The sequence below is a fragment of the Capricornis sumatraensis genome, chromosome 4 (genome assembly GCF_032405125.1).
Source record: "Capricornis sumatraensis isolate serow.1 chromosome 4, serow.2, whole genome shotgun sequence".
Classification (NCBI taxonomy): Eukaryota; Metazoa; Chordata; class Mammalia; order Artiodactyla; family Bovidae; genus Capricornis; species Capricornis sumatraensis.
Genome location: NC_091072.1, coordinates 151,047,916 through 151,071,342, shown reverse-complemented (window position 1 = coordinate 151,071,342; position 23,427 = coordinate 151,047,916). Strand labels below are relative to the sequence as shown.

The 23,427-nt window shown below is 54.3% G+C and overlaps 1 protein-coding gene across 1 annotated transcript; it reads left to right on the top strand.

Moving 5' to 3' along the window:
- Positions 1 to 7,093: 7,093 nt before the first annotated feature.
- Positions 7,094 to 22,772, top strand: WASHC1 (WASH complex subunit 1). The gene is made up of 11 exons (XM_068971293.1): positions 7,094 to 7,172; positions 10,334 to 10,487; positions 19,278 to 19,389; positions 19,597 to 19,743; positions 19,880 to 20,016; positions 20,215 to 20,350; positions 20,507 to 20,708; positions 20,801 to 20,971; positions 21,372 to 21,530; positions 22,170 to 22,238; positions 22,355 to 22,772. The coding sequence occupies exons 2-11, from the start codon at positions 10,339 to 10,341 to the stop codon at positions 22,492 to 22,494; spliced, it is 1,422 nt and encodes a 473-aa protein (XP_068827394.1). The 5' UTR covers positions 7,094 to 7,172; positions 10,334 to 10,338; the 3' UTR covers positions 22,495 to 22,772.
- The last annotated feature ends 655 nt before the right edge of the window (positions 22,773 to 23,427 follow it).

Here is a 23,427-nt window from a genome sequence, read left to right as displayed (position 1 = left end):
CATCATCTTTCAGGATTTGAAATAGCTCAACTGGAATTCTATCACCTCCACTAGCTTTGTTCATGGTGATGCTTTCTAAGGCCCACTTGACTTCACATTCCAGGATGTCTGGCTCTAGGCAAGTGATCACACCATCATGATTATCTGGGTCATGAAAATCTTTTTTGTAAAGTTCTTCTGTGTATTCTTGCCACCTCTTCTTAATCTCTTCTGCTTCTGTTATGTCCATACCATTTCTGTCCTTTATCGAGCCCATCTTTGCATGAAATGTCCCCTTGGTATCTCTAATTTTCTTGAAGAGATCTCTAGTCTTTCCCATTCTGTTGTTTTCCTCTATTTCTTTGCATTGATCACTGAGGAAGGCTTTCTTATCTCTCCTTGCTATTCTTTGAAACTCTGCATTCAGATGCTTAAACCTTTCTTTTTCTCCTTTGCTTTTTGCTTCTCTTCTTTTCACAGCTATTTGTAAGGCCTCCCCAGATAGCCATTTTGCTTTTTTGCATTTCTTTTCCATGGGGATGGTCTTGATCCCTGTCTCCTGTACAATGTCACGAACCTCAGTCCGTAGTTCATCAGGCACTCTGTCTATCAGATCTAGGCCCTTAAATCTATTTCTCACTTCCACTGTATAATCATAAGGGATTTGATTTAGGTCATACCTGAATAATCTAGTGGTCTTCCCTACTTTCTTCAATTTAAGTCTGAATTTGGCAATAAGGAGTTCATGATTTGAGCCACAGTCAGCTCCCAGTCTTGTTTTTGCTGACTGTATAGAGCTTCTCCATCTTTGGCTGCAAAGAATATAATCAATCTGATTTCAGTGTTGATCATCTGGTGATGTCCATGTGTAGAGTCTTCTCTTGTGTTGTTGGAAGAGGGTGTTTGCTATGACCAGTGCATTTTCTTGGCAAAACTCTATTAGACTTTGCCCTGCTTCATTCCGCATTCCAAGGCCAATTTGCCCATTACCCCAGGTGTTTCTTGACTTCCTACTTTTGCATTCCAGTCCCCTATAATGAAAAGGCCATCTTTTGGGGGTGTTAGTTATAAAAGGTGTTGTAAGTCTTCATAGAACCATTCAACTTCAGCTTCTTCAGCGTTAGTGGTTGGGGCATAGGCTTGGATTACCGTGATATTGAATGGTTTGCCTTGGAGACAAACAGAGATCATTCTGTCGTTTTTGAGATTGCATCCAAGTACTGCATTTCAGACTCTTTTGTTGACCATGATGGCTACTCCATTTCTTCTAAGGGATTCCTGCCCACAGTAGTAGATATAATGGTCATCTAAGTTAAATTCACCATTCCAGTCCATTTTAGTTCGCTGATTCCTAGAATGTCGATGTTCACTCTCACCATCTCCTGTTTGACCACTTCCAATTTGCCTTGATTCATGGACCTGACATTGCAGGTTCCTATGCAATATTGCTCTTTACAGCATCGGACCTTGCTTCTATCACCAGTCACATCCACAACTGGGTGTTGTTTTTGCTTTGGCTCCATCCCTTCATTCTTTCTGGAGTTATTTCTCCACTAATCTCCAATAACACATTGGGCACCTACCAACCTGGGGAGTTCCTCTTTCAGTATCCTATCATTTTGCCTTTTCATACTGTTCATGGGGTTCTCAAGGCAACAATACTGAAGCGGTTTGCCATTCTCTTCTCCAGTGGACCACATTCTGTCAGAAAGAGCTAACAGAAAAAATCTGGTTTTAGAAAAGGCAGAGGAACCAGAGATCAAATTGCCAACATCCACTGGATCATTGAAAAAGCAAGAGAGTTCCAGAAAAACATCTATTTCTGCTTTATTGACTATGCCAAAGCCTTTGACTGTGTGGATCACAATAAACTGTGGAAAATTCTGAAAGAGATGGGTATACCAGACCACCTGACCTGCCTCTTGAGAAACCTATATGCAGGTCAGGAAGCCACAGTTAGAACTGGACATGGAACAACAGACTGGTTCCAAATAGGAAAAGGAGTCCAGCAAGGCTGTACATTGTCACCCTGCTTATTTAACTTCTATGCAGAGTACATCATGAGAAACGCTGGACTGGAAGATCCACAAGCTGGAATCAAGATTGCCGGGAGAAATATCAATAACCTCAGATATGCAGATGACACCACCCTTATGGCAGAAAGTGAAGAGGAACTAAAAAGCCTCTTGATGAAAGTGAAAGAGGAGAGTGAAAAAGTTGGCTTAAAGCTCAACATTTAGAAAACGAAGATCATGGCATCTGGTCCCATCACTTCATGGGAAATAGATGGGGAAACAGTGGAAACAGTAGCTGACTTTATTTTTGGGGGCTCCAAAATCACTGCAGATGGTGATTGCAGCCATGAAATTAAAAGACGCTTACTCCTTGGAAGAAAAGTTATGACCAACCTAGAAAGCATATTAAAAAGCAGAGACATTACTTTGCCAACAAAGGTCCATCTAGTCAAGGCTATGCTTTTTCCTGTGGTCATGTATGGATGTAAGAGTTGGACTGTGAAGAAAGCTGAGCACCGAAGAATTGATGCTATTGATCTGTGGTGTTGGAGAAGACTCTTGAGAGTCCCTTGGACTGCAAGGAGATCCAACCAGTCCATTCTAAAGGAGATCAGTCCTGGGTGTTCATTGGAAGGACTGATGCTAAAGCTGAAACTCCAATACTTTGGCCACCTCATGTGAAGAGTTGACTCATTGGAAAAACTCTGATGCTGGGAGGGGCTGGGGGCAGGAGGAGAAGGGAAAGACAGAAGATGAGATGGCTGGATGGCATCACCGACTCGATGGACGTGAGTCTGAGTGAACTCTGGGAGTTGGTGATGGCAGGGAGGCCTGGCGTGCTGTGATTCACGGGGTCGCAGAGAGTCGGACATGACTGAGCGACTGAACTGAACTGAACTGATTGTGGTCTGGTTCCTACTTCTTGTCTAATCTTATCTCCAGCCCCTTCACCTTGAACTTCACCAGCACCAAACTGCTGACGGTCTAGTGTCACACACCCCTCTGCACACTGTCTCACCTCCTGATCACTGTAGCAGAAACTGGCTCATCTATAGCTAGACTCTGTTTCCCAGCCTGCCTTGCACTTAGATGTGGCCACTTGAGCAGACTCCTTCCAGTGGAAGATAAACAGGAGTGATCTGTGCTGCTACCAGACCTGCTCCATCAAACCCTGCACATGCTCTTCATGTTCTTTCCCTTCCCAACTCCAGAAGCCCCTTGTTAAGGGCAGCAGACCCATAGATGGAAAGAGCTCAGGCCCCTGAGTTAAAGCCTGAAGGAAAGCTCTCCACGGATCTGGATGAGATAGACTCCTGCTGTCTCGTGGTCCTTGAATGCCTATAACCCCACCCTCCTTCCCTGGGGTCACTCCTGCTCATCCTTTAAGCTTCATGTCTGGCATCACATCCTCCAGAAACCCCTCTCTGAGCAAACATGAGCAAAGGTTAGGTGTCTCTAGCAGACACTGCCCAGTTGAATACCCTCTTTCTGTCCACTCCCTCCTAACTGTTGTCTAGTCGCTAAGTTGTGTCTGACTCTTTGCAATCCAATGGATGATAGCCTGCCAGGCTCCTCTGTCCATGGGATTTCCCAAGCAAGAATACTGGAGTGGATAGCCATTTCTTTCTCCAGGAGATATTCCCAACTCAGGGATTAAAAACCCACGTGCCCTGCATTGGCAGGCGAGTGCTTTATCACTGAGCCACCAGGGATAGAATCCTATTTTGTTCAGATAAGTAATAACCCCAGTTACAAAGACTCATATCCCAAGTCTCCTTTGCAGCTGGCCAAGGTCCTGTGGTCTAGACCTGGTCAATAAGATGTTAGAGAAAGTTGCTGGATGGAGATTCCTAGGGAATTTTTGTTAAAAAGAAGTAGGTTGGGCTCACATCTGTATTTTACCTTTTTGCTTCCTTTCTTCCCCTAGTGGTTAGACAGCATTTCTCATGCCCCAGCCTTGTCTATCAGTTTCATTTTTTAGAGTGAGGTGATAGCCATACAAACTGACCACTTTAAAGTGAACAGCTCCTAACACAGCATTGTAAATCAACTATAGCCCAATAAAAATTATATTAAAAAAGAAAGGAAAAAATTTTTAATCATCATGCAGTCAATGATACAGCCTTGCTTTACTCTTTATCAACTAAATTTGTAAAATATGGCCTTGTGTTGTTTTTCATCTGTGTCTCTCATTTCCCAATCAGGCCATTACATTCTTTTTCACTCCCCAAACCATCAAACAAAATGTCTTGTAGATGTGCTTGTAATAAAGATTCAATAAATGTAAAAAAATTAAAGCAAACAATTCAGTGGCATTTAGTGCACACACAATGCTGTGAAACCCCTCCTTCTGTGTAGCTCTGAAACCTTTCATCACCCCCAATTAAAAACTTGTACCCATTAGGCAGGGCATCCAGGTGGCTCAGTGGTAAAGAACCTACCTGCCAACACAAGAGACTCGGGTTCGATCCCTGGGTGGGGAAGCTCACCTGGGGGAGGGCATGGCAGCCCACTCCAGTATTCTTGCTTGGAGAATCCCACGTACAGAGAAGCCTGGCGGGTTATAGTACACGGGGTTGCAGAGAGTTGGACACGACTGAGCACACACGTTCCCATTAAGAAGCCGTTTCACATTACCCCTTCCCCTCATTCTTGGAAACAACCAACCTGTATCGACTTTTCTGGATATTTTGTGTGAATAGAATTACATGATGGGTCACCAGAGGCAAGTGGGGCTCCAGTGTCCACACATTAAGATGACACTCAGCTTTTCTTTATCCTCAGCATTATCACTACAGCTCCAGTGGCTGAGGTTAAATGTCTTCGCAATCCAGCTCCTAGGAAAGCTTTGAAATGAAGTGTGGGATAGCCAGTCGGTGGTAGATGAGGCAGAGGACTTGGATGAAGTGAGGGTAAGCAGTCTGGAGGGTGAACTGGCTGCTCCGGGCTGGGTGTGCTGTCTTGCAGCACTTTTGTGAGAGGACAGCTGGGTTTGATGTGTGGAGTATGTGGGAACATGTCTATGTACAGACAGACATCCAAGCCCTTCGTGTCTGAACACACTTCACAGATCACAGAGCACTTAGATATCCTTTCTCTCCCGTGCTCAACCCTTAACCCCAATTTACAAATGCAGCAGCCGAGACCCCATCAGTCCCTCTTTGATGTGTTCTGGACACCTTAAGCTGATCAGTCATTGCTCAGGTGGAGTGAGGGGGAAATGAGCTTGCAGGTTGTGTTAGTCAAAAACAAGACACCATAGAGTGGCTTAAACAGCTTAAATTTATTTTTCACAGTTCTGGAGGCTCCAAAGTCCGAGATCAAGGTACCGGCCAATTTGATTCCTGGAGAGAGCTCTTTTCCCTTTTGTCTGTGTCCTTACTGTTGCAGAGAGACAGAGTATCTCTTCTCATCAGGGCTGTCTCCCCTCATGAGAGCCCCACCCTCGTGACATTATCTGCCTCTAATTACCTCCTAAAGGCCCCAGCCCAAATGCTGTCACCTTGGGGGTTAGGTGTCAATGTATTGGAAGAGGTGCACCTTTGGTCTATAATAGAGGTGCAAACCCATCTCTTTCCCACCATTGGTGGGAACAGTATGCTGCAGCCTGCAAACACTGGGGTCTACTCATCAAAAAAGACATTTCATCCTAACTCTCTCCCAGGGAAGAATGCAGAGAGGGGTAGGGAAGGAGGACAAAATTCTGAGAGTAATTGGAAGAGAGCAGAGAGAAATTTTTGCCAGATTTAGCAAAAAATATATATATATAACACTTAATCCTGAATTTCAAATAAACAACAAATGATTTTTTAAATGTAAGTGTGCCCCATGCTCAGTTTGGGACATACTTATATAAAAATAAAAAAAAAACTTTTTTTTTTCATCTGAAATTCAAATGACCTTGGCATCTTCTGTTTTCATCTGGCAACCCTAAAAGAGAGGGGGCAAGAATTCTGAGGCAAGTCAGTGGACCCCAGGAGGGACTATTACAGAATCTTTGCACTGATGCTGCTTTTATGTATTTTACTGTTTAAGTCTTTTAAACAAGCATCTAGGCCTTTTTTCTTGTTGAAACAAAGACATATCATAAAATCTACCATTTTAACCATTTCTCAGTGTCAGTGCAGTGGCATTACATACATTCACGTCGTGCAACTATCAGCAATATCCAGAACTCTGTCATCGTCCTAAACCAATATGTGAAGGGAAACCAGAGCCGCACAGTCATTGAAGTGGTAAAAGCAGATTTTTCGGGACTTGGCAACAGGGGAAAAGAGAGGTCATTAGAGACCCGGGGTCAATTCCAAATACAGCAGACAAGTGGGGGCTTCTGGACAAACAGCAGGGTAGGGGATGGGGTGGATGGAAATTTACTTAAGAGGGACGGGTAACTCTAGGATAGGATTCTTGCCGCAGGCGGCAGGTGAGGGGTGGGACATTACCTGGGGACAGGGATGGGGGGCAGGTGGCGGGTAAGGGAGGAAGGAATTTGGCCAGATAAGAGGGCGGAGGTTTCTGGCTAAATCGAGTGACAGGATTCTTGCTAAAACTGGGCTTCGCAAGTGGAGGCCTAGTTAGGAAGAGGATTCAGAGGAGCCTGACTTAAGTGTACTCCAGAACAGACGGTCAGGAGCTCTGAACCCATTAAACCATAACGCTTCCACAGCAACCACAGCTCTGGTTCTGTTTGGATCTAGCGGGTATGGGGCACCTCGCACAGCGTGGTCCTTCTGTGTCTGGCAGTTACTATCTAAGGGAGGGCGAGCACTGGGCGGACTCTGGGGAGCTCGGCCCGCAGAGGCCAAGCCCAGAAAACACGAGAGAGGTACAATCAAGCGCATCACAGAGGAGAAGTGGGTGGAGCGGGCGCGGAAGGCGGGGCCACGCGGAAGGCGGGGCCGCGCGGAGGGCGGGGCCGCGCGGCGAAGGGAGCAGCTGCGCGGGGAGAGGGGGCAGAGGGCACGCGGGCGGGGCAGCGTGGGGGTGGCGTCTGGCCTCCGGGCAAGGCGGAGCTGAGGGGACGGGCGGCCACTGGGGGCCCAGACCCGCGGCGCGGAGCCGGCGGAACTGACGGCTGGGGGCGGGGCCGGAGCTCCGGGGCCGGATCACCCGGGAGGCGGAGCGGGCTGCGGCGGGGACCCGGCGCGTCGCGTCGCGGAAGCGGCGGGCGTAACGCAGGTGAGGGCGCAGGCCTGGCTGGGACGGCGGGACGGAGAGCGGGTGTTGCGGGCGGGTCACCGAGGGAACGGACGGAGGCGGGAGCGGCTCTCCGGGGGACGCCGGCCGGGAGGCCCGGGCCGGGTGACTTCCGCCTCGGACGCCGACTGGCGGTGCGTCCGTCCGCTGGATTCGGACTGGGCCTCCGTACGCGCCCTCGCCGCGACCTGGGGTCCCCGGGAACCCCGACCGGTTTGCGAGGAGGGCCCGCCTCCCGCCCCGAGGGCCTGCCCACCACTGGCCCGGCTCTCGGAACCCTCCCTTTGTGGCCGTCCCTCCCGGCCCCTGGTTGACCCCACACCGCTGTAACCCTGCCTAGGTTCCTGCCCGCAGCTGGCGTGGGTGTCGGTATGCCGACACTTGTAAATTTATTGTAAAAGCAGAATTTATGAGAGTCGATTTGTTGTATGTTCACTGTCCTATGAGAAGCCACAGTGTTTACCAAGATTCTCTAAGCCGTAGAGTCAAAGGTAGCGTCCGCCGTCCAGGAAAAAAATACTGTGCAAGAAACTACGAGTTACATGTGTGAGTTTAAAAGGGAAGAGCGAAATTAACTTAGTAATACACTTTACTTAGCCCACTGTCGGAGAAGGCGATGGTACCCCACTCCAGTACTCTTGCCTGGAAAATCCCATAGACAGAGAAGCCTGGTAGGCTGCGGTCCATGGGGTCTCGAAGAGTCGGACACGACTGATCGACTTCACTTTCACTTTTCACTTTCATGCATTGGAGAAGGAAATGGCAACCCACTCCAGTGTTCTTGCCTGGAGAATCCCGGGGACGGGGGAGCCTGGTGGCCTGCCGTCTATGGGGTCACACAGAGTCAGACACAACTGAAGTGACTTAGCAGCAGTAGCCCACTGTATTTAAAGTATGGTCCTTTCAACGATGTCATCAGTATTTAAATTTTTAATGAAGTATTTTCTTCGTTTCAGTAGGAAGTATGAAATTCGGAGTGTATTTTACGCTTGGACTCCATCTGCATTCAGAGGAGCTCCGTTTATTTCAGGTGCTCAGGAGCCCTGTAGCTTGCGGCCCCTATACCACATGGCAGGTCTGAGGATCTCATTCCTGGCCTTCAGGCTCAAGTCGTACTCCTTGCCATCAGTGTTTTTCGCAGTCTGGCCACTGTCTTTTTCTGCTCCTCCTCCAAGGATGGTTTTATCTTCCCTGCCCAAACCACTTGCCCTTCCCTACACACCTTTGTTCAGCTGTCCCTTCTTCCTGCGGTGCTCTCCCTGCCCTCTCTCCCAGGCCTGGTAGGGAGACACAGCTTCTGCCAAGAGCTTTTCCAGACTCCCTGACCCCAGTAGGGGTTTGTCACTTGCTCCTTCCTCATTGTCCCCTAGCACTGGGTTCACAGCTGTATTAGAGCATTAACACCTGCTGTTTAATTGTTTTCCAGGCTGTCTTCACAGCTACCATAGCGTCTTATTCTTCTTCGTTGTGGTCATGACCAGTGCCTGATAGTTGATCAGCCCTTGTTAGCTGACAGAATGAGTAAAAGCTCTGGACACCTGTACTCAGGCTCTCAGTTCTTTGAGAGACCTGCTGTTTCCTTGCCTGGGGGCTTTGTGCCTGTTCCACCCCCTGGTACATGGACAGACATACATTAGGTGGGTGACTGACCATGAGAAGTACATCTCAAGATGAGCACAGAAAGTACCTTCTTTCTGCCTTTTCCTCCCTCTCTGTCTTACAGGTGGGAAAACAGATACTGAACTAAGCTAGGATGCCCAGCAGAGCTGCGTCACTGTAAATGCAAAGAGGGGCAGGGGTGGGGATGGTTTGGGATCAGTTGGCTCCACTTTGGTCACTTGATGGTGGGAGGAGAGGTGGGGAGGTGAGGAGTTACTCCGAGAATCCTGATGAGGGTGCTAGGCAGGCTCAGGTGTAGGAAGCTGAGGTGTTCACCGCTGTAGAAGAGCTTGGAGAGCAGACTGGTCATCTCAGACCAGGAAGAATGCTGACCTGGGAAGGGTAGGAGAGAACAAGGTGGGTGGAAGGAAGAGTGGGGGAAGCCAGCAGAGGGCGAGGAGGAGTAAGCTCCAGCAAGGTGAGGATATTGGTGTGAAGCATTGAGCTTAACTACTTTTCAGAGGGCAGTGCCATTCTCAGTCTGTGGGATGAGAAGTGGAAAGAATCAGAGGTTCAGAGATGGCAAGCAGCTTACCCCAGGTCATATAGGACTTGAAGCTCAAACCAAGCCTTCTAAACCCACCCTGGGCTGACTTACCCAGCCCCACCCACACTTCTGTTGCAACCTAGGAGAGCAGGTCTGGGGCACGGTGCCAGGCTGATTAATGTCTTCTTCACAGTCTTCTACCGAGGGGCCGTGATTAGGCCTATTTATAGGGGCTTGGTGCCTTAATATTCTGCCCGATGCCTCTCTTGCCAATCACATCAGTGCCGTCTGCAGTGTGATTGCTGCTTTGGTGGCACCAGGGAGTGGAGTTAATTAAAGCCAGTATAAATAGACTGACTCTGCCCTCCTCTTGCAGTTCGAAGGAGGGTTTTTCCTTCCTGTCCACCCCCCCATGTGTCCCTCCTTCCTCCTGCCTCTCCCCACCCCACACGCAGCTCTAATCCAGGAGAGCAGAGCCCGGACATCCCTGCCTCCCGCTGTTGCCTGTCCTTTCTCAGGAGCAGGTCCCAGGGACCAGAAGAGGAAGAACCCAGAGTCCATATTTTCTGTGCTCTTGCAGAACCGGTACCATTTGCTGGTACCCGGCAGTAGACACAGGCAATTCCCCACTGTCCTGCAATCTATCCCTCTTTTTCACTCCGCAGTCACAGTTTCTTTATTGTTCATCCAGGCTTGGGAGGTTGAGGTGAGATGAGGTAGGGCAGGGGCACCTAGCTGGGTACCATGCACCCACCTTGTGGCAGCCAGTCAGTGCCCTCTGAATGCCTTGTGTCCATCTCTGGTCCTTACAGTTTCCGCTGCTCACTCAACCAGCATTGACAGAACAGTAGCTCCTGGCAGCCCCCCGACTGCCACCCAGGCTGAAGCCGTGCAGATCATTGGGATGGGGTCTGTGTGCATGCTCTTCTCCCGCACCTGGACCTGTGATGGGTGGGTGTGGGATGGGGGAGTCCTGATGCTCCCTTCTCTCCCCCAGGCACCATGACCCCCACGGGGACCCAGCATTCCTTGGCTGGTCAGACCTATGCAGTGCCCCTCATTCAGCCAGACCTGCGGCGAGAGGAGGCCATCCAGCAGGTGGCGGATGCCCTGCAGTACCTACAGAAGGTCTCCGGAGACATCTTCAGCAGGTGGGTGCTGCTCCCTGGCCCAGGCAGTCATCTCTCCAGTCCCAGAGGCACCCTCTTGGAGCACCTCTGTGGTGACTTTTGGTCCTGAGGGAAGCCAGCTGGGTCCCCTGTGCCCAGGGGGCCAAGCTGGGTCCCCTGTGTAGACTTTTTCTTGTAAGCGCTCACTGTTTACCATCCTGCTTAGCCCTGGGGTTCCCCATGCATCCACGGGCCCTGGCAGTGGTATGACTCTCCAAACTGCTCTTCCCTTGCTGGGGTGCCCTGTTCCTTCGCCTGTTCCGCCAGTCAGCCCATGGTTGGTTATCCACCATTTCTTGTGTGCAAGGCTCTGGGCCCTTTAATAAGGCAGCATCCTTGCCCAGCTGGAGGGTCTGCTCCAGCAGCAGAGACAGACTCTAAGTGATCAGTTGGGTGTTAGTTATAGTTGTGGTAAAACCAATCTCTACTGTCTTGTAACACCTAATATTTGTATCACATTAACTGTGTGCCACCTTTGACCTGAGTGTGTTCACTTATTCAACACTTTTAACAGCCTTTGTTTTTTTCTTCAATATGTATTTATTTATTTGGCTGTGCTGGGTCTTAGTTGCGGCATTTGGGATCTAGTTCTCTGACCAGGGATCGAACTCAGACCCTCTGCACTGGGAGCGCAGAGTCTTAGCCCCTGGACCACCAGAGAAGTCCCTCAACAGCTTTTTGTTTGAGCTTCCGTTATTTCCACTTTGTCGATGAGGAAACTCTGGCAGAAGGGTCAGGAGACTTGCCTGAGCACTGGAACTAGGCGTCACACCCAGGTGTGGGGGCTCCAGGCTCTGGAATTACCCCTGTCTCTGTGATAAGAGGCCTGACTTGGTCTATAGGGTCAGGGAAGACATATGTGAGGAAAAGCTGGACTGGTGGAAGGGAAGATATCGTGAGTGGGTAGGTTGGGGGAAAAACCTTCAAGAAAGGAGGAAGAGCATGAACTAAAGTGGAAAGGGGCCTCAGTGGAAGCCAGTGTGGCTGGAGCAAGGGGCTTCGGGAGGCTGGCAAGGTGGCTTTGGTTCCTCAGTGATCCCAGGTGGGGAGTGGTGGCTGTTTGTACCCCTAGCGCTGATCCAGCTCAGCTCTCAGGCTCTTGTGATTTTTCATTCAGTCTTGGTTGAATGTCTGTGTGGTGTTTGCTGTTTTCTGCAAAGGTTCCCTAGTTTTGTCCTGTGTAAGGTCCTGTTTCTCTGGCCATGAGCAAGCTAAGATGGGCTAGCGCTTCTTCCTGGATGCCCACGCTGTGCTTCCCCGGCTGGAGCATTTGACTGCCTGATTCAGGTCCCTCTCCTGGCCAAGTCTCCCCCACTGTCCCCTGCTTGTATCCCAGACCAGGGACACCCACCACTGCAGCATGCAATCTCCTCCACCAACTGGAACCCCACCTCTTCCCAGAAGCGTTCCCCAGTGGGGGCAGAAAATGGGGCCATTGTCTCCAGATGGAGAGTCCCAACACTTGACTCTAATGCCTCTGAGCTGCCCTCTAATGCACCTGGCTGCCCCAGGCCTCTCCAGAAAGTGAGTAACTGAGAGTGGGGCCTCATTAACGGGGTTGACTCTGGAGCGGACTTCCTGGCTCCAGTCTGGTTTCCCCATTTGCTTGCTCTTAACCTCCCTATGGCACCCCACTCCAATACTCTTGGTAGGCTGCAGTCCATGGAGTTGCTAAGAGTCGGACACGACTGAGCGACTTCACTTTCACTTTTCACTTTCATGCATTGGAGAAATGGCAACCCACTCCAGTGTTCTTGCCTGGAGAATCCCAGGGGCTGGGAGGCCTGGTGGGCTGCCGTCTCTGGGGTCACACAGAGTCAGACACGACTGAAGCGACTTAGCAGCAGCAGCAACCTCCCTGTAAAGCCTCAATGTTCCCATCCATAAAATGGCAATGATAATGGTGCCTTCCTCGGAGGATCATCCTTAAGATGAAATGAATTGAAATTTACAAAGGAACGGAAGTGCCTGGTGTTTAGTAAGCATCCAGTGAATGTTCCCTCTTGTTATTTAGTAGCATCATCTCTGCTCATCTGCCGCCTGTGCTAGCCCTCCATCACCTGTTGTCAGTAGTTATAGAAATGCTAAATGTATCCAGGGGTCACCTAAGCAAGAGGACACAGGCCTTTAAAAGCTACTAGTGCCAGATTCCGGTCACCCCACACCTTGTGATGAAACAGTCCATCAGAGATACTTGTGTTTCCTCACCAGGACCGTGGCTGCATGCCTGCCTGTCTGTAAGGGGAGCATTGGATTCTTAGCATGCTTTCCTTTCCCTTCCTGTAGACATTTCCAGGTTCCTCTGCTCCTGGATGGGAGAAGCAGAGGGCAGGAAGGCCATGTCACATGGAGGGGTGGTGGGCTCATTGAGGCCCAGGGCTGGCAGGGTGCTCTCCTAAACAGCCGACTTCTGACTTCCGGGTAGCTCTGCCCCTCTCCCAGCAGGTGCCCAGCGTTCGGGACTAAGAAATACCGATGATGCATGGCCACGTGGTCCCTGTGCTCAGGGGCGGCATATCTCAGAGGGGAGAGCCACTGGCTGAGCTGATTCTGAGCCATGTAGCATGCACTGTGTGGGCACCTGGGGATCCAGAGGAGAGAGAAGCAAGACTTGGCAGCACGTTTATCAGTTAGGTTCCCCAAACTAACTGAAGCAAAAGTAACCAGCCGTCAGAGCAGGCTTTGGAGCCGCAGGGCTCAGTGATGTCGTGAGGACCCGGTTTGCTTTCATCCCCTCCCTGCTTGCTACCTCTGGGTTGGCCCCACCCCCAGACAGGCCTTGCTCTTGCAAGGTGACCAGTGGGCCCACAGCTTAGGTCCAGCAGGAGAGAGCGCCTCCCCAGAAGCCCCAGCCTCACGGCGGTCCCAGAGCCATGGCTGGGGCGGGATGGGGGTGACACGGCGGCTGGCTCAGCCCTTGGTCACATGCCTAACGCCCAGGACCTAGGGTTTAACCTGAAATGTGGGGACCAGGCCTGTGGGAGCAGTGGCATCCCCAGTGGAGGCTGGCTGTGATGAAATGAGGGAGCTGATGGTGAGAGGAACATGACCACCTGCTCCCGGGTCAGGGAAGGCCTCCTGAAGGGGTGCCACATGGGGCAGGTTCTGCTGAGGGGTGGGGAATGCGGTCTGCCTGGGACCTGGAAAGGGGCGCCAGGGGCTTGAGGCCTGACTGGAGGGTGGTGCCCCTGGCAGCAGGGCCCTCAGCACCCCAGCCCAGAAGCCACTGTCCCTGTGGTCTGCTCCTTCACTGCAGGATGGGGTGAAAGTCAGCCTCCGTGTTTGTGCCCCTCACCACCAAGCCCTTCTCGTGTCCCCACAACGCTGAGACAGTCTCTGGTGGGAGGAGTGGGTGAGAGGAGAGCTGAGCCACATCAGGGCCATGAGGGCTTCTCCCAGCTGGATGGGGCTTTGAGCTTAAGCCCAGGGTTTTGGGAGCCTTGATGGGTTCTGAGCAGGAAGTGATGGGACAGAGAGCTGGGAGGGGTCATCAGGCAGCTGCACAGGGGCCAAGGAGGGGGGCTGCGGTGCAGGATGGGCGGATAAGAGACACTTCAAAGGGAATGCTGACGGGACATAGTGACAGATTGGGAATGAGATCGAAGGGGAGGGAGGGGTCGGGGACGACAGGGAGTGGGGATGCCGAGCCCTGCCCCCCATCCCCCAGCCGCCTACGAGCCTGAGGCTCTTTTCTCCTCATGAGCTTTTGCAGTGGGGATGTGACTCCAGCGTGGAATCGGTCCCCTTGAACATAACTCCTCTTGCAGAGAAGAGCCCTCTCCCCTCCCCTCCCCTCCCCTCTGTTCAGGCCCAGGCCCAGCCCTTGGCCCCCCTGGAGCCTGTGCCCAGCTCTGCAGGCAGGTGAGCTCATAGGGTATTAGCATTCTGAGCCGGGTCCTTCTCCCGCTCTGCTCTGCCGCAGCCTGCAGCCGAGTCTACAGAGCTGGAGAGAATGACAAGGACCTTGCGGGCGCCTGGACCGCTCCTCACAGCCCCGCCCCAGCCTTTTCTCCTGCCAAGCAGACCTCCCGCCCTCACCTGCCCCTCGTCACCTGGGAGATGCCAGCCCCAAAATAGCTACCCAGAGACGTCACCTGTTCCACATGACTTAGATGACGGCAGAGGGGCTGCAGGAGGAGTGGAGGGGACTGTGTGAATGGCGGGTTTAGAGACGGCCCTCCCTGGCGGCCCCAGCCTGACCACTTGCCCTCTGCAGAGCTTTTCCCTGGTCTTTTCTTCCTTTCCTCCCCCCCTTCCCCTCCCCTCTCTTCCTCTTCACTTCCTCCATCCTCTCCCCTTCCTCCATGCTCCCCTCCTCCCTGCTGATTGGCACCTGGTGCCTCCCAGGGTTAGGAGGCCTCAATCAGCCGCCTGCATAATTAGCAGATCATTCTTAATTACCCCAGCTAGTGGAGAAGATCCAGGGGAAAGCAAGAGCTGCTCAGAGGGCTGATGGGGGGGTGCTGGGGAGGGGAGGGGAGCGGCAGTTAGGGCTGGGGGTCTTCGCTGCCCCCCACCAGCAGCTGACTGGTGTGGTGCTGGGAGCAGCAGCAGCCCCAAGGGAGCCCTGGGCCTGCCTGGCTTCATAGGTGATCTCCACCGAGGGTTGTGGGGATCAGCTTCGGCTTTGGAGGTGATGGGACAGGCAGCCCAGGCGCTGTCCTGGCCCCCGGGGGGCCTCGTTGACCTTGATCACCTCACGCCCCAGGCCCCGGCAGAGGAGCCCTCTGCCCTCCACAGTGCTCCCTTGCAGTGTGCCATGTCCTTGTCTGAAATCTGGAATGTTCTTCTCCGGGTCTACTCAGCACTGCCTGGGGCCTCTCACCCCACCCAGTCTGTGGGTGGTCCAGGCAGGTGTTGACCGTGTTCTGGGGACTTGTCGGCTTTTCTGGTCATGAGATACACATCACTGACTTTGACCTTTACGGCAGTTCTCCGATGGAGAAGTTACCAGCCTTGCTTCTCAGCTGAAGAAGGTGGGACATGGACCAGTTAAGTGACCTGCCCACGGCCATAGTGCTGCTGTCCCTAGGGCTTGGGGACATGGCAGTTGTCTGTCTCCTTGGGAGCAGGCGTGTGTTGCCTGATTTCTCTCTGCCCCAGGCTCTGAGCAGACCTGCTGAGCCTGCTCCTCCCTGCTGGGGTCCTGGTGACACTGTGGGGTCGCAGCTGCAGGGATGAGCCTGGGGGCTGAGCCATGGGGTCTAGATGAGGAACAAACAAGTTGCCCTCTTGGCACCGTCCTGTTCACAATGGATATTGCTGATCAGTCCTGGCTCTCGGGCCCCACCCCACATGGCCCCGCAAGCCTTCCCAACACTGCCTTCCAGCCTGCCCCTGCCAGTCAGGAGAGATGACCCGCCAGCTGAAACCTCTTCTCTCACCCTTGGTCTGAGATTGGGCTGCCTGAGGCCTTTGTCAACAAGCAGGACATTACTTAGATAAGAATAGAACTCTGGGAATTTCATCTTCCATCGTGTCCTCACAGGAATCCACCCCGGAGCACCCTGACAGTGGGCATCCAGCTGGAGTCTGATGGCTTCCTAGGCCACACTGCCCCCCCGCCACCCGCCCCCGCCGCACCATGGACTCTGATGCACCCCCCTCTTTCTGGTGACGATTGCTTTCCCACCTGACAGCACCTGAGGTCTTCTGGTCTCTGAAGGGAGTTACATTCTCAAAGCCATCTCATCTTTAGACCGAATGTCCTTCACTTGCCTTGTGTGACGTGCGCTGCTCACTCCTCGCCTCGCTCCTCACCCTCCTCTGGACGTTCGTTGCCTCCTCACTTCTTACCTAGCTGCTGTGTTCCGTGCCAGGTGCTGTCCCAGGTGCTAGTGGTGCAGCCGTGACTCAGGCAGAGCCTGTAGCCCAGAAGGGAATTCAGGGTCCTCTTACTGTGTGGACCTGGTTTGAAGGAGACACGGCTGTGCGTGAGTATGGTGTCCAGGAGATGAGCTCATGAATCCAGGGCTCTGCTTCCTCTGCCATGCCTCCAAGAGAGTGGATGTCCCATTTGTTGAAAGAAGGTGGGAGAGGAACATGGTGCTGTGTGCTCCATGGACTCACTTCCTTAGTCCAGGTTGCCATTAGCGCCTAGGTGACCAAAGTCGTCAGGTCCTCCTTCACCTGAACCCCTGCTCAACCTCTGTCCCCCGTGTTTGTGCGCCTGAGTGCTGAGCTTCACAGTCATTCTGTATCAGTGTCACCTTTCCTGGCCTTTCAGCTCATGTGGGTCTTGATTTCACCATGCAGACCATTTGGGGGCCTTCCCATTGGATACCCCAGCTTCCTAATCAAGCACTGGGTGAGCTGTGTTCACGACTGAAATCAGCCCATGGTGCCTTCCGGGTGCTGCTGCTGTCTGGCTCGCTCTGATTTTTCCTAAGTGTGCTCTTCTCCAGCCCGCAGCTCCATCTCATCCACAGGACTTTGTGAGAAGCCATCAGCGTCCTTGCTGACTCAGGCTGCACTGCGTGTAAGGTTTTTCCCCTCTTACACCAGGCTAATAACCCTGTCAGAAAACGCTATAAATTTAGAACAGTGTTGGCCCCGGGGATCCACCTCTTCCATTTCAGATTGCTCGGGACCCTGTATTTAATAATCCATTCTGGAAATTTGCCAGGATTCACTGTTAAGCTTGATGTTTGCAACTTTGAGAAATCAGAGAGAGAGCAGGCTCCGTCTGTGTCCAGTTCTGACATCCACCTTTTATGCCGCCATTATGTTAACTGTGAGGTTGCTTCATCTCCCAGCAGCGTGGGGCTGAGCTGGGAACTAGAGAAGGTGGCCTGTGTGCAAGTAGAGAACCCGTCCTCCCCGCCAGAAAGTGGGCCCAGACAGGTCACTGGTTCCATATCTCCTGGAAGGAAGCTGTGCCTTTTGATCTGGTATGCATTGCTGCCCCACTCAGACCAGCCTGTCGAGGAAAACTAAGCTGGTTTGGGTACCTGCTTGGAGCCCATCCCCTGCGTCCCCAAGCCCCTGCACACGAGCGGCCACAGGAGTAATCAAGGAGACTTCATCGGGGTGGAGACCCTGCGCTTGTGAAAGTGGCTGATCAGGGCTGGTAAAAAAGTCCTTGAGTTCCCTCGCTGTGTGGTTTCTGACCAGAGACCACGGGCCTTCTGCCATCCACCAGCTGTGGCCACGGTCAGGGGCTGGTGTTCCTGGAGGTCGGGGGGCTCTTGGGCAGAGGACACTCTGGTGGGGTGGGCTGGGGCTCCTGGGAAGTGAGAAGAACCTTGTGCTGCTGAATAGTGAAAGTGAGGCGCGTGTGCATTTACCTTGGGGCATGTGGTGCTGGCCATTCAGTGACCGCACAGGAGCCCTTCAGGTGCCCGGCACAGTGCCACATGCTGGGAACACGGCAGAGAGCAGAGCCCCAAGCCTAGGAGCCCACAGGCAGGAGACACATGGTGACAGGTGGTTCTTGTTCAGCTGCTAAGTCATGTCCAGCTCTTCGCGACCTCATGAACTGCAGTATGCCAGGCTTCCCTGTTCTTTACTGTCTCCCTGAGTTTGCTCAAACTCACATCCATGGAGTCACTGATGCCATCCAGCCATCTAATCCTGTCACCCCTTCTCCTCTCGCCCTCAATCTTTCCCAGCAACAAGGTCTTTTCCAGTGCGTTGGCTCTTCACATCAGTTCAGCGTTGACTTCTTTTAGGATTGACTGGTTTGATCTCCTTGCAGTCCAAGGGACTCTCAAAGGTCTTCTCCAGCACCGCAGTTGGAAAGCATTAATTCTTCGGTGCTCAGCCTTTAGGGTCCAGCTCTCACATCCCTGCATGACTACTAGAAAAACCATAGCTTTGACTCTGCAGACCTTTGTTGGCAAAATGATGTCTCTCTGATGGTGACAGGTGGCAGTGTGTAACAATAGAGCCGGCTAGGGGTTGGAAAGTGACAGTGAGTTTTAAACTCTGTCTCAGGGAGGCTTTGGCATGGGGCTGAGTGAAGTGAAGGACCAGCCGTGTGGGGAGACGGCTGGGCCACATGACAAGGCAGTGTTGGGCATATTCAGGAACTAACAGGGTACCCTGTTGCTGGAGCCTGCTAATCCTGGGAAGGGGAGGGGCAGCCCTTTGGCAGCCTACCCACAGCTGTGAGAACCTCAGTGGGAACTAGGGTTTACCTAGAACCACCTGCTCTGAGTTGGGCAGTTCCTTGTGGACAGCTCTGGGACTGAAATAAGGACCAGTCTGGCCTGTCGCTCAGCCTCGCTAAGCTCTGGTTTCCTCCATGTAAGTCATGAAGATTCTGTCTCTGCTCACCTGGGCCTGAGAACAAAAGCCCTGGTGGGTGGGCACTACATCCTTTCAGGTGGCATGTACAGGTGCCAGCTTGGTGCCATGGTGATTGCCAGTCCCTGCCCAGAGCTCCAGGGAACGGAATACAGTCTGTTCCCAGACCCTTCAGGTTGGATGGTCCTGATTGAGGTCACCTGGGAAGTTCCAGGAGCAGCCCTGACAAGCAGGTATTACTGTTTTAAGAGCCCTTACCTTAGGGCTTCCCTAATGGTCCAGGGGTTAAGATGTGTTTGCACTGCAGGGGCACGGGTTCAATCCCTGGTCGAGTACTAAGATCCCACATGTTGTGGGGCATAGCCAAAACAAACAATTCAGACACAAGCCCTTACCCAAGTCCCCGTTTGCCTGTTTGCTGTTGGAAACAGAAAGGGGGCCAGAGGCTGCAGGGGCTTGGGGAGGAGCCTCCAGCCCTGGTGATTAGTTTCTGTTTTGTTTTTTGTGGGTTTTTTTTGGTGGCAGGATCTCCCAGCGAGTAGAGCTCAGCCGGAGTCAGCTGCAGGCCATTGGGGAGAGGGTGTCCTTGGCCCAGGCCAAGATCGAGAAGATCAAGGGCAGCAAGAAAGCCATCAAGGTAGCAAGCGTGTGGCCCTGTCCTCTGGCTGGTCGGTAGTCCCAAAAGCCCTCTTCTTTCCCCTCTCCCCATGCCTCTGAAGCTGCCGGGTCCCTGCTTCAGCTACCCCTCAGGTTTCCTCCTGCCCACAATCCCTCCACCCCAAACCCAGGCTGGCTGGAGCTTCTCAGGCCCCAGCAGGAGTGACCAGACGACCTGTGTCCACAGGTGTTCTCCAGCGCCAAGTACCCTGCCCCCGAGCACCTGCGGGAGTACGGCTCAATCTTCACAGGGGCCCAGGACCCCGGCCTGCAGAGGCGTCCCCGCCACAGGATCCAGAGCAAGCACCGCCCCCTGGACGAGCGGGCCCTGCAGGTCTGCGGGGGTGCCTGCACCCTGGAGGGAGCCGAGGCCCCAGAGGATTCTGACTGCTGGGGGAGTGGGGGGAGCTCTTTGGCCTGGAGCTGAAACCCACCTTCCTCGGTCAATTCCCATCTCCCCACACCCCCAGGAGAAGCTGAAATTCTTCCCCGTGTGTGTGAACACCAAGCCAGAGCCTGAAGATGAGGCTGAGGAGGGGCTGGGCGGGCTCCCCAGCAACATCAGCTCTGTCAGCTCCCTGCTGCTTTTCAACACCACCGAGAACCTGTGAGTGGGGGGGGCGGGGGACCAGGGGGGTCTCCAGGCTCGGGTGCAGCGGAAGTCTATGGCCTGGGAGCCAGGAGGCTCGTAAGGCCTGGGAGGCCATAAGCCTAACTTGAGCTGGGGCCCTAACGACGTGAGAAGGGCGGTCCAGCCCGGGGGCCAAGCACAGGTGCTGCATCCCCTGCCCTCCGCCTTCTCCAGGTACAAGAAGTATGTCTTCCTGGACCCCCTGGCCGGTGCCGTCACAAAGACCCACGTGATGCTGGGGGCTGAGACAGAGGAGAAGCTGTTCGATGCCCCTTTGTCCATCAGCAGGAGAGAGCAGCTGGAGCGGCAGGTGGACGGAGACGATGCCTGGGGGTGGGGGAGGCGTGGCCCCCCAGTGTTGTCTGGACCAGGGGTCTGATGAACCCCCTACCCGCCCAGCTGTGCTTGGGGACCTGGGAAGCTCCAAGGCCCGTTCCCTGGCCCCCCTCACCCTCCCGACCCACAGGTCCTGGAGAACTACTTCTACGTGCCTGACCTGGGCCAGGTGCCTGACATCGACGTGCCGTCCTACTTGCCTGACCTGCCAGGTGTGGCTGACGACCTCATGTACAGTGCGGATCTGGGCCCTGGCATCGCCCCCTCTGCCCCCGGTGCCATTCCTGAGCTGCCTACCTTCCACACGGAGGTGGCCCAGCCCTTCAAGCCAGGTGGGCCGAGAGCTGGGGACGGACTAGGGTGGGTGCCCTCCTGCTCAGCCTCTTGCCTCCTAAGGTACCTGACACCTCGATTTCTGTCCCAGACCTCGAGGATGGGGTGCTGACGGCACGCCCACCACCCCCGCCACCTCCACCACCTCCCCCAGCTCCAGCCATACAGATCAGTGTCCCCCCGCCTCCGCCCCCGCCGCAGGCTGTGGCCCCGCCAGGACAGCCCGCCAGGGGGGACGACAGCGGGGGTGCCTCCCCTTCAGGTAGGGGCAGTCCCGGGGCATGTGGGTTGGGGAGGGGCACCTCCAACTTCTGGATCCCTGGAGGGTTTTCTGTAGCTTAAGTTAAATGGTCATCAATTCTAGATTTTCAGAATAGTTCTGATTTCAAAATCACATTCCCCCGAGTTCATAAAGTAGTAGTTTCGAACGGTATCTGTGGGTCCCTGAAATTCTAACCTTCAAGGTAGAGGGAGCCTGGACCCCCCCATTCCCCTTGAACCAGTGACAGGGGGCTGCTAGTAACCATGGAAAATATAGCGAGTCCCCACGTGGCCCTTAAGTGGTGTCTCCCAGGCTACCTCAGCACCCTCCCTGGGCGGTGCTGGCCCACAGCCTGGCTCTGCCCTAGCAGCCTTTCTTCCTCACACCTTCCACCCTCCAGCGCCAGTCCAAGGAGCGCCCAAGGAAGTGATTGACCCCTCCAGTGGCCGGGCCACTCTGCTGGAGTCTATCCGCCAGGCCGGGGGCATCGGCAAGGCCAAGCTCCGCAGTGTGAAGGAGCGCAAGCTGGAGAAAAAGAAGCAGAAGGAGCAGGAGCAAGGTGAGGCTGGACCCGCTGCAGGAGGGCGCTCTGCCCGCGTCTCCAGGGCCTGTGCAGGCCTCCCCGGCATGTGTGGGCCCCTCCTGCCCAGTGGTGGAGCCTGCTTAGACTCGGTCAATTGTCCAAGGAAACAGGGACTAGGGATATTTTTAGACGGGGACCTGGCTGTGTCCCACTTCTCGAGGCCCCTTGAGGCTCCGGGCTACGTCAGCTGTGTATCCAGTGCTGACAGATGCCATGTCTGGGCCCAAAGCGGCCGAGCTCTCTGGGGCCCCAGCCCTGAGTCATCCCCGCTGTGCTGCTGAGCACCGCACGGGGAGCCCGGGCAGGCTCCTGTGTCCACTGCCGCTCCCTGTGCCTGTCTCAGGGCGGCGACTCTTCTCTGTGCCCGTCTCAGGGCGGCGGCGACTCCGCTCCCTGAGCCTGACTCCGGATGTCGGTGACTCCATTCCTCAGTGGTCACCTGCTTTCCTAGTAACACTGACCAGTGCTCCAGGAGCTGTGGTGGCCTGGTGGCTGTGGAGGGGCCAGGGTTTTGACGGTGCAGAGGACCCCATGACTGAGCCTTGGGGTGTCACATGGGCTGGACTGAGCCCACCCTGGGTGCCTTCACCTTGTCGCCATGCTTTCCCACTGCAGTGAGAGCCACCACCCAGGGCGGGGACCTGATGTCGGACCTTTTCAACAAGCTGGCCATGAGGCGCAAAGGTAAGAAGCAGGACCCCGGTGCCGCCTCCTTCCTCACGGTTTTCAGGTCTCTAGGGCCTGGGTGGCCTGGTGCCACCAGCCAGACCAGCTCCTCACTCCAGCGTCTGCCCTCCTAGGTATCTCTGGGAAAGGACCTGGGTCCGGGGCCAGCGAGGGGCCAGGGGGGGCCTTCGCCCGGATGTCAGATTCCATCCCGCCCCTGCCTCCCCCACATCAGGCCCCGGGCGAGGAAGATGAGGATGACTGGGAGTCCTAGGGCTGGGCTTATCCTCCCCCAAGTCCCCGGCTGTACCACGCCCCCGTGCAGAACAGCCGAACAGGCTCCTTGGGGGAACGGGGTCACGGAGGACTCTCCAGCTCTCTTGCTGGGATCTTCAAGGAGCAAGGAGGCTGCTTTCAGAGGCCAAACTGGGGACGGGGCGGAGGCATGGTGGCGGGCGGTGCCTCTGCCTGTGCTCCAGCCCCCTTCACCAGCGTGTGCTCCTCTTTCCTGGGGAGACTGCGGTAAAACAGTACATGAATCAATAAAGAAGTGATGCAAGACGCGAGCCTAAACCAACAGTGCACTTTTAATTAAGGAACCCAAGCTGTGCAGGGGGTGGCAGGGGGTGGTGGTGGGGGGTTGCATGGAGTGGGGGGACACAGGAAAGTGTCTCCGTGATGGACACGGGGTCTCTAAAAATAGCCATGCTGAGAGCCTAATGGCCCTCGGCATAATCGCTGATGTCAGGGGAGGCGGTGTCTTGGCATCTGCTCTGTGGCTGAGCGGGAGGCCCTGGAGCCAGGCCAGGAGGATGATCCTGCTGGCAGGGCCAGGGGCAGGTGAGGGCCAGCAGTGTGGGAGGAAGTGAGGCCAGGAGGTTAGGGAGCAGTTCTTAAGGACTTAGAGAAAAGGTCGCTGAGGGGACGAGAAGCTGGGGCACAACGGTCCTGCGGACAGCAGGAGGTGGGGATGGATGACATTCTGGGTTTCCGAGGGCAAAAGGGAGAGGCTGGAAGAGCCTGCTCCATCTCACCTCTGAGAATGTGGATCCTGAGAAACAAGCCAGGGCAGGGTGGCTGCAGCCTCCACAGCCGCTCACAGACCGGCCAGGAATCAGTGGCCCACAGGGCTGGGCCGAGCAGAAGGCAGACTCCGTTCCAGGCAGGCCGGTTGCTGGGGGTGGGCCCAGGAATGGTGGGGTCACTG

Coding starts and splice junctions, on each gene's coding strand:
- WASHC1 (XM_068971293.1), top strand. CDS start 10,339: ATGACCCCCACGGGGACCCAGCATTCCTTGGCTGGTCAGACCTATGCA. Junction 20,017..20,214: donor TTCAACACCACCGAGAACCT/GTGAGTGGGGGG, acceptor CGCCTTCTCCAG/GTACAAGAAGTATGTCTTCC. Junction 20,351..20,506: donor GAGAGCAGCTGGAGCGGCAG/GTGGACGGAGAC, acceptor CCCGACCCACAG/GTCCTGGAGAACTACTTCTA.